General features: G+C 38.0%; 1 protein-coding gene across 9 annotated transcripts in view; it reads left to right on the forward strand.

Moving 5' to 3' along the window:
* SPAG9 (sperm associated antigen 9) overlaps positions 1–14,058 on the forward strand; it is a 98,090-nt gene that overhangs the window by 51,998 nt on the left and 32,034 nt on the right. For 5 of the 9 annotated variants that reach the window (XM_029926816.1, XM_029926817.1, XM_029926815.1 and 2 more), the window contains 5 exons: positions 194–293; positions 4,887–5,008; positions 11,460–11,517; positions 12,403–12,555; positions 12,952–13,003. In XM_029926816.1, the coding sequence (XP_029782676.1) occupies positions 194–293; positions 4,887–5,008; positions 11,460–11,517; positions 12,403–12,555; positions 12,952–13,003 (485 nt within the window). Of the gene's footprint in view, positions 1–193; positions 294–4,886; positions 5,009–9,727; positions 9,740–10,966; positions 10,982–11,459; positions 11,518–12,402; positions 12,556–12,951; positions 13,004–14,058 lie in introns of all 9 variants that reach the window. The other 4 variants (XM_029926809.1, XM_029926812.1, XM_029926810.1 and 1 more) reach the window with 2 other exon arrangements.

Raw genomic sequence — 14,058 nt, forward strand, 5'->3', positions numbered from 1 at the left:
TTCTGATATTGACTGTTAATTGACTATATGAGATATTGTCTAGCCCCGTGTTTCCTAGAATCCACTCCTTAATACTTTTTTTTTTTTTTAACAATGAAATGATGTATTTATAACCACTAAAGCAACAGAGTTTTCATATTAGGGACAGTATGTGATATATGCATTATTTATGTCATCCTGTCCTTTTCCTAAGGCTCTGCTGAAAATGAAGAGAAGTCAGAAGTTCAAGCAATCATTGAATCCACTCCTGAGTTGGATATGGACAAAGATCTCAGTGGATATAAAGGCTCAAGGTACAGTAAATGTCAAATTAAGACATCTTACCCTTTGTTTTCTCTTTTTTTCTTTCTTTCTTTTTTTAATCCCCGCTCCCAGAAGCATACTGTTGTTCTCTGGTGTCTGGGCAGAAAAATATACATTCAAATGTTTTGCTGAAGAAATGTTGGTATTATATGCCAGTTTCCACTTTCAAACTGGAAATTTTATGTGGTTTAAATATTTTACAAAGTGTTGCCTTGCAGCAGTCAGGAGTTAGGAACATATGAAAGGATAGGGGGAAAAGACAGCCAAGGGGAAACCAATACTTTCTGGAATTTTAGGAAACATAGAAACAGGAGTAGAGGAAGTAACAATTTGAGCAAACGTTGTTCCTTCCTCCAGATCAGGAAGAAGCTTATACACTTCCTTCAAAAAATGATCTCAAGGTTCCTGGTGACTCAGTTGGTGGAGCATATGACTCTTGGCCTCAGGGTCATGAGTTCAAGCCCCATACCAGGCGTGGAGCCTACTCAGAAACAAAAATACTCCCCTCCCCCAAACTGTAATAGTATCATTATGAAAAAAAATTAGTCTCATTTTACATAGGGAGGCTGTTTAGTGGTGGCCAGAGAATTGTTATGTTATGTGTCATCTAAATCTTAATCAAGGTCATCTAAAGCATATGGATGTTCAAGAATGTCACACAGGAGCTACTTCCTTCTTTTAATTTCTTCCATAACATTTATCCTTTAATAATAATGACTATAAAATTACATGCTATTGATTGATCTCTTCAGCCGTGGTTAAAAGCATGAACCTAGAATAAGACTATGTGAGTTCAAATACTGCCCTGGCTTTGAATCTGAGGTATATTTTTTTTATCCATAACAGAGAATTCTGGGGGCACCGGGCTGGCTCAGTTAAGCGTCCGACTTCAGCTCAGGTCATGATCTAGTGGCTCGTGTGTGCTGACAGCTCAGAGCCTGGAGCCTGCTTCAAATTCTGTCTCTCCCTCTCTCTGCCCCTCCCCCACTCACACCTCTTTCTCTCAAAAGTAAATAAACCTTAAAAAACATTTTTATAAAAATCTGAAAATAGCTCAGATGACTGTGAGAAGTAAATGAATCATGTATGTTAAATCATTGGCAAAGGGCCTAGTTTAATAAATGTTAGGCAGTATTATTATCATCATCCTCATTTAATATATGTATTTTTTAGTTTATTTATTTTGAGAGAGAGCAAGTGGTGGAGGGGCAGAGAGAGGGAGAGAGTGAGAATCTGCACTGTCAGCATAGTGCCTAATGTGGGGCTCAAACTCATAAGCCGTGAAATCATGACCGTGACCTGAGCCGAAATCATGAGTCAGATACCCAGGTGCTCCCCGTTTGATATAATTTTAATTACACCTTACAGAATAAATGTCTTCATCCCCATTTCACAGTCAAGGAAACCCAGAATTGCACAGTAACTTGTCCAAGATTGCCAAGGTAGCCAGTGGAGCTAGCATGCAATCTAGGACTGTCTGATTTCAAAGGCTGTGTCCTGTGAAAGTATTTTTTCTTTATTGTTTATTTAAAAGTGTAAACAATGCAGAGTATAAAAAGTGAAATTTGCTTTTTATCTGTCCTCTCTTAAGCTTAGGAGATGCTGCTTACTTATTAGCGCTTGTGTGCTTTTGTCATTCTGAACATCTTTAATATTTAAAAATAATGTTTTTATTACACTAATGCATGTATGCAGTGTTAAGGTCAAATGGGAATAATATGAAATTTGAAGGGCAATAGTAGTCCCTTGCCACTGCCCACCCTTCATTCCCATTCCCCATCTCTAGCTCCTTCATAATATTTTTTTTTCTCCCCAACAAAAGTGGTTTAACTTTACTGGGGAAACCAGCAGGGCAAGTAAGGCTCTCTGTAGGAATTCTCATTGTTGAGCAGGACTGCCAGCCCGGGGTCTGTCTGGAAGGCAGGAGAGGATCAGTGTCTTGCCCCCTTAGGTCCCTCTTCGGACCAGGGATCCAGGCCCTTGCTACTTGGGGCCGAGGTAGGAAACAGCCTTTCCTGTTTTCCCAGAGTCTCTAGCGAGTGTCCATGCTTTGTTCAGAATTGATGCCAGCCTTCTCGTTGGGCAGATCAGTGTCGAACTCCACTCCCCCAGCGTGTTGAGCACTCACCTGACCTCCTTAGAGTTGTCTTTACAGGCTGTGTCCACAGAGAACTCGGGCTTCGGCATGGCTGACGATGTGGTGGCGGCGGCCACATCTTAGTTCTCTTTTGCTATTTTTCTTCAGGAATCGAAATCACATCTTTATGGTTCCCTTCCTTGCTCCTTCTGTTTCTCGGCTGGGATTCTGTGAGAAAATTCAGTCCTAATGCCCCAGGGTACCCCTTGTGTTAATAATTAGCTATACTCCTGTGCATCTAGAATTGAGACAGCAGTCACTCATATCATTTTCAGGGTTCTGTGGATCAAATGAGGAGCCTGATTTTATTTATTTATCTTTTTAATTAAAAAATTTTTATGATCTTTATTTTTGAGAGAGAGAAGGAGACAAGAGAATCCAAAGCAGGCTCCAGGCTCTGAGCTGTCAGCGCAGAGCCCGATATGGGGCTTGAACCCACGAACAGTGAGTTCATGACCTGAGCTGAAGTCCAATGCTTCCCTGACTGAGCCACCCAGGTGCCCCGAGGAACCAGATTTTTAAAACGTGACACTAGCTTTGGCTTTGCAGTGGAAGATGGCGGGGATACATCTCCTTAAAGTACCATCCTTCCTTTTATCCTCCCAAATATTAATCCTGTCTCCGTTTTTGTTAAATTAACATTCATTGTTCAAGTCATTATGATTATATAAATATGGATCACAGCTTAGTCACAAGATATACTGATTATATTTACTTTCTTTTACAATTTCGCTTTTCGAGAGTAAGAAAGAGCTGGTGGATTTTGTTTTGTTTGCTTAGGGTTGTTTTAGAGAGCATGGGAAAGCGTAAGTAGCAGGGAGGGGCAGTGAGAGGGGGAGAGAGAGAATCTTAAGCAGGCTGCATGCTCAGCTTGGAGCGACATGGTGTTCAGTCTCATGGCCTTGAGATCAGGCCCTGAGCTAAAATCATGAGTTCCCGGGGGTGGGGTGGGGGTGGTGTCTCGCTGTTCCGAGGATTGGACTTCATGGTCGTCGTGTTTCCTGTGCTTTCACCCCATCCTTCTGTTTTGCACTCCCCCTTGCACACGCCTGTCTATCCATTGCAGGTTCCTTCAATTCCTGGGCTTCTCAGAGGTTCTGGTTCCTCTCTAAATGGCTTGTCTGTGTTTTCTCATCTGTCAAATCAGTTTGTTATTGGCCTGTTTTCTATCCTAACAGAATTTTGTTCACATTTCATCTGCTACGATTTTTCTATTTCCTATGTCCTATTGGGTGGCACATGACGATGTCCGGTCCACCAAGTTTAACCAGAAATCCTGTGCAGGGTAATGGTAATGCACAAGCACACACATCCCCTATTTCCTTCCACACCCCTGCAATCAAGGGCTCATATACACTGTTTTGTAACTTGCTTTAAAAAAAAATAATAATAATAACAACCTGTATGTAATGGTCTTCCTCAGTTTATAAAGCTCTATTTTGATGTTTTTAACTATAAAGTTAGAAGTCTTTAATTTTTATATATCCATAACTTATCTCTGTCCTATTAATGATCAGTTAGGTCATTTCAACTTTTAGCTGCTTACTGTAGGAATGCTACTCTGACCATCTTTTTACATTTGTAATTTCCTTCTTGTGACAGGGTTTTTGTATGATTTTTTTGGACATTGAATTTTTGGGTCAGTGGGTATTTGTATTATAAATTTTAATAGATTCTGTAATGCCCTTAAAAGAAAAATAAAATGGCCATGCCAAGTTACGCCAGACAACATATAACATGGTAGTTAACCTCATGGATTCTGAGGCCTGACCGTCTGGGTTTGAATCCTGCCTCTTTCACTCATTTGTTGGACAATCTTGGCAAGTTCCTTAAACTCTTTAGTTTCCTCTTCTATCAAATTGGGACAGTCGCATCTCCTTTATGGAGTAGGGGTGAGGATGCAGTAGGGTAGTCTTCGTGAGACGCTTACGCGATGCCTGACGCCATGCTGTGCTCTGTTGGCTGTCATTTATTGTTTGTGTTTGCGGAGTTGTGACCACAAATAAACATTCTGTATTTTCTTCAACAGTTCTTTTTGTTTGCTTGTTTGTTTTGTTATAAATGTTTATTTATTTTGAGAGAGAGAAAGAGAATGCTATTGTGGGGGGTGGGGGGAGAAGCAGAGAGAAGGAGAAAGAGAATCCCAAGCAGGCTCCACACTGTCAGTGCAGGGCCTGGCACAGGGCTCCATCCCACAACTGTGTGATCAAGACCCAAGCTGAAATTCAGAGTCAGACACTCAGCCTTAATGAGCCACCCAGCCTCCCCTCTTCAGTCATTGTATTTGTGAAGTTTAATGAGAATTTCTTAGGAAACCTTTGAGAAATCTTTGGAAATTAAATTTTGTATTAAATATAAATTACTGGTAGACAGTTACTTGCCTATTGTATTTTACGCTGTTGACAATGTCTTTGTAATATTTGTTTGTGTTGTTTTTGTTGCATAGCACTCCCACCAAAGGCATAGAGAACAAAGCTTTTGATCGCAATACAGAATCTCTCTTTGAAGAACTGTCTTCAGCTGGCTCAGGCCTAATTGGAGATGTGGATGAAGGAGCGGATTTACTAGGTATGATAGCTTATCTGAAGAAGTTTCATACTGTTTTAAAAATAGATTTTTAAGTGATTTAATTGAACAGTACTTTAAAATGTCCCTAACTGTTCAGCAACACACAGTGACTACACTTTCCGTAATTCATAGAAAAGTATTCTTTGAGATTTTTGAGAGTGTTAAATGAAAGCATCTTTGCATATGGATATTTCTCAAATTGAATTGCATTAAAATTTGTATTTTCAAATTCATATAGCACACTTTTTTGAATCTGTGCTATTTCAAGAACAGTATTACACATCAGGAGCACAGTGGTGTGCATGTGCACGTGTATAGATGTATAGATAGTTCCTGGCTTAAGTATATTTCCTTTATTTTTCTAATATTTACTAACTTTAGGGAGAGTGCAGGTGGGGGAAGGGCCGAGAGAGGGGGACAGAGGATCCACAGCAGGCTCTGTGCTGACAGTAGCGAGCCTGATGCGGGGCTTCAACTCACGAACCGGGATCGTGACCTGAGCCGAAGTCAGGTGCTCAACTGACAGCCACCCGGGTGCCCCCTAAGAAGATTTCTTTTAATTCTGTTGACTTTAATTAAATAAGAATATATAATACTTGTTCTTTCTGAGATTTCACAGACTATTCTGTTTAGCTTTATGGGAAACACAATGACTTTGAGTTTGTGTTGTTGAAGAACTCCTGGCTTGAAAGGAATACTGCAGTTGGCTCTTTCAGTGCCTCTCTGGTGACCTTGGCTTAGCCTCTCCCAGTCATAGTTTCTTAACTAAGAAATGAAGGAACTGGATTCTACTTCCGGGATTGAGCAAACTCACTCACAGACCCAAATCCAGCTCCTCTCCTATGTGTATGAATAAAGCTTTATTGGAACACAGCCACTCTTATTTGTTTACTTATAGTAGTAGTATGTTTACTTACAGTAGTCTGTACAGTAGTCTGCACATCGTATGGCTTACAAAGACACACTAGTCATCTGACCCTTTACATAAAGCATGTGTCGACTCCTGCTCTAGGTAATCTATAAAGCTTTTTTCAACGATATTTATATGATTCTGAATTATGTCAGTTAGCTTTGATGTGCCTATCTTTTAATATAACACCTTACAGAAGTTGAAAATCTTATAGTATTAAAAACCTATGCTTTTGGAATAGATACTGATCTCCAAAAAGTTTTTGTATCTATTAGTGTAATTATAATAAAGACTATAGTGTTCTCAAACGGCGCTGTTGGTCAATTCTTGTGAATGTAAAGTGGGATTGCCTGCATTAATCTGTGTTAGATTTTTGATTACCATTATGTTCTAGAAAGTTTGAAGTATTTTTTGAAGGAAATGTAAGTTATGTCTAAATGGAGCTCATAGTCTATCTCATAAGGGAGATCAAAAGTTTACCGTAAATAAAACTATTCTCGGGTATAGACGCCCACCATTAAAGTCTGAGTAAAGTATTGGAAGCAGTTGACTGACTTTGCATTTCTCAAGGAGGGCTAAAGAGAATTCTTCCAGAACTCTCCATTTTTACACTTAAATTTATACTGTAACTTTAGTTAACATTGAATTCTGCATTAAAAGTTCTGTTTAGGAAACAGTCCCTGGCAATATTGAAGGTATATGCAAAAAATGTTAGAAGAATTTTTTCAATGTTTTAATTTATATTCAAATTTATATACAGTAAAATTCATTCTTTATGGTGAATTTTTTGAGTTTTGATAAATGCATAGAATTGTATACTCACCAACAGAATCAGTATACCCCCAAAGAATTCTTTCATGCTGCTCCTTTGTATTTAATCAGAATGAAGTACTTTTTTTAAAATTAAGTTTATTCATTTATTTTGAGAGAGAGAGAGAGAGAGAGAGAGAGAGAGAGAGAAAGAGAAGAGAGCATGCAAGTGAGGAAGCAGGGGAGGCAGAGAAAGAGGGAGAGAGAGGAACCCAAGCAGGCTCCATGCTGGCAATGCAGACAGAGCCTGATGCAGGGCTTGAACTCACTAATAGTGAGATCATGACCTGAGGTGACATCCAGAGTCAGATGCTTAACTGAGCCACCCAGGTGCCCCAGGAGTGAAGTACTTTTTATTACTTCATAATTACTCTTATTACTTAATAATCCAATATTGAATAATATAATTTTTGAGGTTGGTGGTCCCAAACTTTCCTGTTTGTGAAGAGTTAAGAAGCCACATAGTACTTCAAAATAATTATGGTCTTTTAAATCAGGTATTTTCTGAAAGCTCCCATTCATTAAAACAGAAAATTACGCATAAAGCAAAATCCTTATACTCTGGTTTCCTTTCTACTTTGAAAATAAGAAATAGACTGTAAACTAGTGTCTTTCCCGTTTTGCAAATACTGATATATTTTTCTCTAGAATGTTCCAGATTAGAAGACTTTACTCTTTTACCTAAAGTGTAGTGATTTGTGCTTACATGAATACCTTTTGGTCAAAGATGGTAAATGAAATTTCCAAGTCTCATTGTGTTCCCTGGCTGAGGTGTAATACTAAATGGAAGATAGTAAAACTAACAAAATTTGTTTCCCAAATTTCTCTAATTGACCTTGGGTTGGTAAATAAGGACATAGTCCATTTCTGTAATTCATTATTCATTTTCTTAATTACTACATTATTGTAATACTCTTGTTCAGGGATTTAAAATTTTGCAATCATATGCCTATACTCAGCACTTAGATTATATTTTTTCCAATTTTAATAATTTAAAAGAGCCACCCCCGACCCCTCCCATTTGTCCTTATCCTTTGACTTTATTGTCATCAATCCTTTTTCTATTCACTTTAGTCACGTAGTCTCAATGGCCACTTTCTAGAACTTGGAAATTATACATCCCACTACTGGGATTTTCTTTCTCTTGGTATTTTCTATATTTTCAACGTTAACTATCTTTACTTCTATTCTCATTTAAACATGTTCGGATCTTTTCCATTTAAAAAGGAAAGTACTGCCCTCCTCTGACCCTATCCCTTCAGTACCTTCCCATCCACTCACTCTTTGCATCCTGGTCACCCCTTTGTGCAGCAGTGTCGGCAAGGTTCTGTCATGGGCCTGGTAGTATTCTAGTTGCTTGTGATACATCAGTGAACACAGCAGACTTTTTGAATGTGTAGCTACTTTAAATTGGCAGGATCCCCCTTTTCCCACTCGCACCTCTTCCCTTCTGTCTGTGTGGACATTCTTCCCTGCACTCTCCTTGCCTGAAACAGCCTTGTTTGCTATATCAAGCAGTTCCTTCTGGTTCCTTCTACATTCTTTCATATGAGTTCTCCAATGGCATTTGTCTTTACCACCATCTTTGCTGGATTTCTGTGATAGCCAACTTTGCTGCATTCTTTCCTACCTCTGACTTGTTTTTCAGTCTTCTTTACAGGATCCTCTTCCTCTCCCCACCTTTCAGATATCAGTGCCCGAGGTGTGCTTCTTTGGGAAATCTTATTTGCTCTTGTTTCCTGGCTTTCATGGAAAAGTGCTCCACAGTTTTTATCTCCTTCTAAGATCTTTTTCTAGAGTCCCATACTATTACTTCCAAGCAGCCCACAAGACACCTCTGAGATGATTTATAGGGCTTTACACTTGATGTGACTAAAGCTCAGTGCAGTTGTGTTCATTGTCCCTTCCTTCAAGGCTGTTCCTACCCCAGCGTGTACTGTCTCAGTGAATGAATGACCTCACCATCCACTCAGTTCTCCATTCAGGATCTCTCCCGCTTCCCTCGGAACCAATCACCAAAGCGTGTTTATTCCCTTTCTTTAAAAAAAAAAAATTATATATCTATCTCTTTCTATATCCACTTGCATGACCTCCGTTGAAATTCTTCTTTGATCCCCTACTTAAAGCTTTCTTGTCCGTGAAACGTATTCTCGTGGCGCTCATTTTCTTTGTTATGCCACACTTTATACTTTACTGTAATTATTACGTACTCCTTTTCCTGGGGCTCTAAGCTCAGCGTGGCCAAGACATCTTTGTTCTTTGCCCCCTATTGAGTCTTTAGCACACAGCACAGCAGTTAAGTGAATGGATTGCTAAGTAGTTCTAATAGTTTTATTTCACCTCTAAATCTGTGATTCTTCACCTTTTAGAATTACAACTCCTTTATGGGAGAATTTGTAAGAAAGCAGTGTTACTTTTGAGAAAATGCACGTATAGGTAGATAAAATTGTGCCTACTTTCTCAAGGGATTAACAGATCATTTGGAGGCCCAGCTATGGCCGTAGCTTGAGGATTGGTGCCAACATCCAAGTGAGATTTCTGTGACTTAAAAACTGCCGGGCAGTTGTTTGCTTGTTTTTTAATAGGTAAAGTTTGCAAATATGGTAGAAGCCTTGAAGAGAAATGGGACCACTTCAAGTTACATTTTTCTTATAGTTAAGAGTTAGGTTTTATCAGTATATTTCAAAGTGAAAATTTTGGACAATCCTATTGACCATATATTAAATTTATACACTAGATTTTGAGAGAACTCTTCAGTGAGAATGTGCAAACTTTAGAAACTACATTATCAGATATTCCCATATGGTACATATTTCAAGATATTTTCTTATTTATAATACATACGCTTTACTGTTTCTAGTTAATGGTTGGTTTCTCTACATCTTTTAAATTTTTTTGTCTCCTTTCTCTCATTTTGAAACAAATGAGCATAGATCTTGCTTTCTGAAAACAATCTAATTGTGATTCTCATTCATTTTTCTCTTGGGCTGCTTACCCAGGGGAATATTCTGGTGTGTATGCTTTTAAATACTTTAATATTACTGCTTTTTAAGCTAGGTGTTCTTGGCTGCTATCCTCATGTAATGCGTTCTCATCATTTTTTTCTGCTCATCTATTTTTTTTTTGCCTTCCATATATTTTCAGCTTTTATGCTTATCTCCCTACATGCTTGAGAGTTTATAGCATAGTCATTACATAAGCGTTTTTCAACCAATCCAAACCCTATTTCTTCTGACTATACGGCTTTATTGAAAGTTAACAGTGTTTAAAGCAAATATTTCAACAATATCTTGTCAAAATTCATTTTGGAATTGGAATTCGGAAAGTTTTTTAGTTTGTCTTTATTTTCACTTTTTGAAGAGTATACAGATCATTAAATAAGCTACTGTTTCTAACATTTAATTCTTCATGGTAGAAGTACCTGATCTTTGAGAGTATTTGAGATAATTACAATGCAGGAAAAATATGAGTCCATATATGTAAGACTTGAATTTTTAGTATTCCTAGGTTGGTTTTTTTTTTTTTTTAATTATCTGTAAGTCATTTGAAATACTACCTTTTGAAAACTTATTTTAAAAAACAATTCCTTTTCCTTTTGTAGTTTTCTTTAGAAATATTTCTTTAGGATATTTCCTCTCTGTTTAGCTGGGTTATATGAATACTGCTTCTTCCACTGCTTGTGTATTTTCCAGCTTAGCTGGATTAAATGAGTGACAAGTCTTTTGGTTTGTTTTGTGTTGCTTTTTTGATTTTGTAACCTTTTGAGATACATTCCCTAGTGTGTTGTTTTATTTATTTAGTTTCTTAGAATTAGCAAATTAAATAACTTTCTTATCCCTAAAGATCATTGTATTGGATCTTGCATTGAAAGCTTTATTTGCCTACCTCATTAAATTATTCAACTGGATTTTTAAAAGTAATAACCAAACATTATCATTTCAAAGGTGGCACTTTGAGGGAAACTTTATATTATTGATGTGGGATTTTCATCCTAATCTGTTTTCATTGTGCAAAAGAATTGGTAAAACATATCAAAGAGCATCCGTATAAATGAAGGATATCATCTTAATTTCTGTCTTTTGCACATCATTATGCATTAAATCATAACACTGTGATTCCAGATGTATTTCATATCATGCATAAACTTTATAGATTAATAATCTATTTTCATGCTGTTTCTTACATAAAACATTTCTTGTTCTTTGTTTTTGCTTTACATGGAATGCATGGGCTTTAAGACCATAATTTCTTTGGTAAGGTTTCATCTGCATTGGGGTTTCGTCTTTCTTTGGCCTTGTTTCTGCCAATTCTCTCTTAGTAAGACCTAATTTTTAGGGAAAAGCCTACATTACCAGCTGTGGTTTGGAAATGGTTTCTGATCTGCATTAATGCTTACTCTTTTTTTTTCTCTAAATATTGCTACTTTTTAGAATATTTGGCAGAAAAGTCATGAACATTCTGAAATATGATCTATGAGAAACAAAAGATAGACTAACAGTTATAAAGAATTGGCTAACAAAATCTTTAGCTTTGTTTTGTGATGGGTAATTATAATTTTATAAGCTACACAAGTAGATTTATCCAATGAAATTATAGACATACTAAGGTTGCTAATTGACATATAAAATTTATAAATTAAAACTTGAGGCTATAGTTTACTGTAATACAAATTTATATAATTTTTGACAACTTCTTTGGTTTTTGAAAATTCTTATATTATTCTTTTGGTAGGAATGGGTCGTGAAGTCGAGAATCTTATATTAGAAAATACACAACTATTGGAAACCAAGTAAGTATATATACAAAATTTTAACAAGGAACACAAGATACTGAATTTTCTCGTGTGCGTCAGGGACGCTTCCTCAGTGTAACAGCGCGGGAGCGCAGTCTCACTGCCCTGTCGCAGTCCCCTTCCGAAATGGGTAATGGACTTAGGTTCACTGATGGATATGTTTTGTTGGCTCTGTTCTTTGCAGAAATATTTTTCATCTCCTTTCCATCCTACAAGTATGCATGCCTTTCTCTTAACCTTCTGTATATGTCCTATGCTCTTTTTGGTCCCTTCCCTGGAATGCCTGAGGTTTCTTTATTTTTGCATACATGTTTTGATGTATACCCAGGCCACCTTTTCAGAGCTCTCCTCCATAGTTGTCGGCTTCTAGGTATAATTTTTGGGATCTTAAGCCCTCAAACATACTGGACTGCAGTTAGAATGCAGTTAGAGGCACTATGCCCACCTCTACCCAAAAGACCTATATCTTAGATTTTTTTCCTACTTTTTAAAAAAAATTTTTTTCTCATCAACTATTTAAGGTAAATTCAAGGATAAATCTTACTTTATTGATTAAGTAATTTTTTTTTCACAACTTAACGACAATACCTTTACGGATGATGCCATTTTATAAAAGCTTAATCTTAGTTAATCCTGACATTTTCATTAGTTGCTGGTCTCCCCTGCTTTATCCGTGTCTTCTCCAATAAGTGAGAAGAGTGAAAACTGAGATGGTTGCTCTGTGTTTTTTAATCTTCATCTACAAATGGCACCGCATAGAGTATCTTTAAAGTATTCAATTATTCAGCTTTGGTTGTATAATCACTTGAGTCTGTAAGAGAATAAGCTGAAAGACAGAAAGTATTTCTTTGTAATGATACACTTGAAATACGTGTTTCTTAGAAATGCTTTGAATGTAGTGAAGAATGATTTGATAGCGAAGGTGGACGAGCTGACCTGTGAGAAAGATGTGCTGCAGGGAGAGCTGGAGGCCGTGAAACAGGCCAAACTGAAGCTGGAGGAAAAGAACAAGGAGCTGGAGGAGGAGCTCCGGAAGTAAGTTTTCTCGGGTTTCCAGGCGCACCGTAGGGGGGCGCAGGTGTCACCCAAGGCCGCTCTGCTCTGAGCCCGCCCCCCCTCTTATACCGTGACCACTTTCTGTGTCTGTCGTGATGCGAAAAACTTAGAACCATTCTCACATTTGAAAAATGGAAACCATTCTAAAACAAGGAAATTAGAAACAGTCATTATTTTCCTTTATCCCGCTTTCTTTAACACTTGTTTTGTTTTGTTCTGAGAACAGTGCTCCATTAGTGTGGCCCTAAGTGAAGGCAGATAACTACTCTGGAAAGAGAAGATAATCATTTAGTGTCAGTTAACATTTTTGACCCAGTCTTTTATTCCTTGAGAAGATGAATGCAACTCAAATAACATGTTCTGTTTTGCCCCTAGAGCTCGCGCAGAAGCTGAAGACGCACGACAAAAAGCAAAAGATGATGATGACGTAGGTTTAGTCTTGGACTTTTTTTTCTTACCACATTTTGGTATTTCAAGAAAATCCTGTTAATCTTTAGATATAGCATTATACCAAGAATGTCGGGGGGCAGGGGCGCCTGGGTGGCTCAGTCAGTTCAGTGCCCGATTCTTCGTTTTGGCTCAGGTCATGATCACGTGGTTTGTGAGATCGAGTCCCCCATCTGGCTTGGCACTGACAGCATGGAGCCTGCTTTGGATCCTCCCTCTCCCTCTCTCTCTGCCCCTGCTCCGCTCGTGTGCACACTCTGTCTCTCTCAAAATAAATAAATAAAAATAAACTTAAAAAAAAAAAGAAAAGAAAAGAAACTTAGACGGTCTGTTTGTGGTCTTGAGTAGGATAGCTCGTGCTCCCTTATGCTGTCCAGGTGCTGAGCTTCCTGGCAACATGTCGTGTGCTTGTTCCCGTGGCTCAGTGCTCTGACCTGCACTTGCATGTTCAAGGTCAAGGACCAGCCAAAACATTTTGGGTTTTAAATTTTTTTTTTAATGTTTTTATTTATTTTTGAGAGACAGATCATGAGCAGGGAAGGGTCAGAGAGAGAGGGAGACACAGAATCTGAAGCAGGCCTCAGGCTCTGAGCTAGCTGTCAGCACAGAGCCCAACGCTGGGCTCGAACCCATAAACCGTGAGATCATGACCTGAGCCGAAGCTGGATGCTCAACCAACTGAGCCACCCAGGCACCCCTGGGTTTTATTATTGTTAGTTGATTGTCTCAAAATTTGAATTAGAAATATGAAAGCTTAATAATAAAAGTTGTTTAATAGTATTAAACAAAAAGGTGAGCTCTAGAACTTTAATAGTAGGCAATCTGCTTATACTGTTTTCAATATACGCAAATACAAAAGGCTGAATATGAGTTTCTTGCCAATCTAATTAGCATAGTAGTAATTCTGTTGCCTTCTAGATTATCATTCCTGTAATAGGCGTCTGCTGGTCTAGCATCAGACTTGAGATATGTGGGTGTCCTGTACAAAATGATTATTTGATGCCCCTTTAATCTCACTGTTGGTTAATAAACTTT

This window comes from Suricata suricatta, chromosome 17 (assembly GCF_006229205.1).
Source record: "Suricata suricatta isolate VVHF042 chromosome 17, meerkat_22Aug2017_6uvM2_HiC, whole genome shotgun sequence".
Classification (NCBI taxonomy): domain Eukaryota; kingdom Metazoa; phylum Chordata; class Mammalia; order Carnivora; family Herpestidae; genus Suricata; species Suricata suricatta.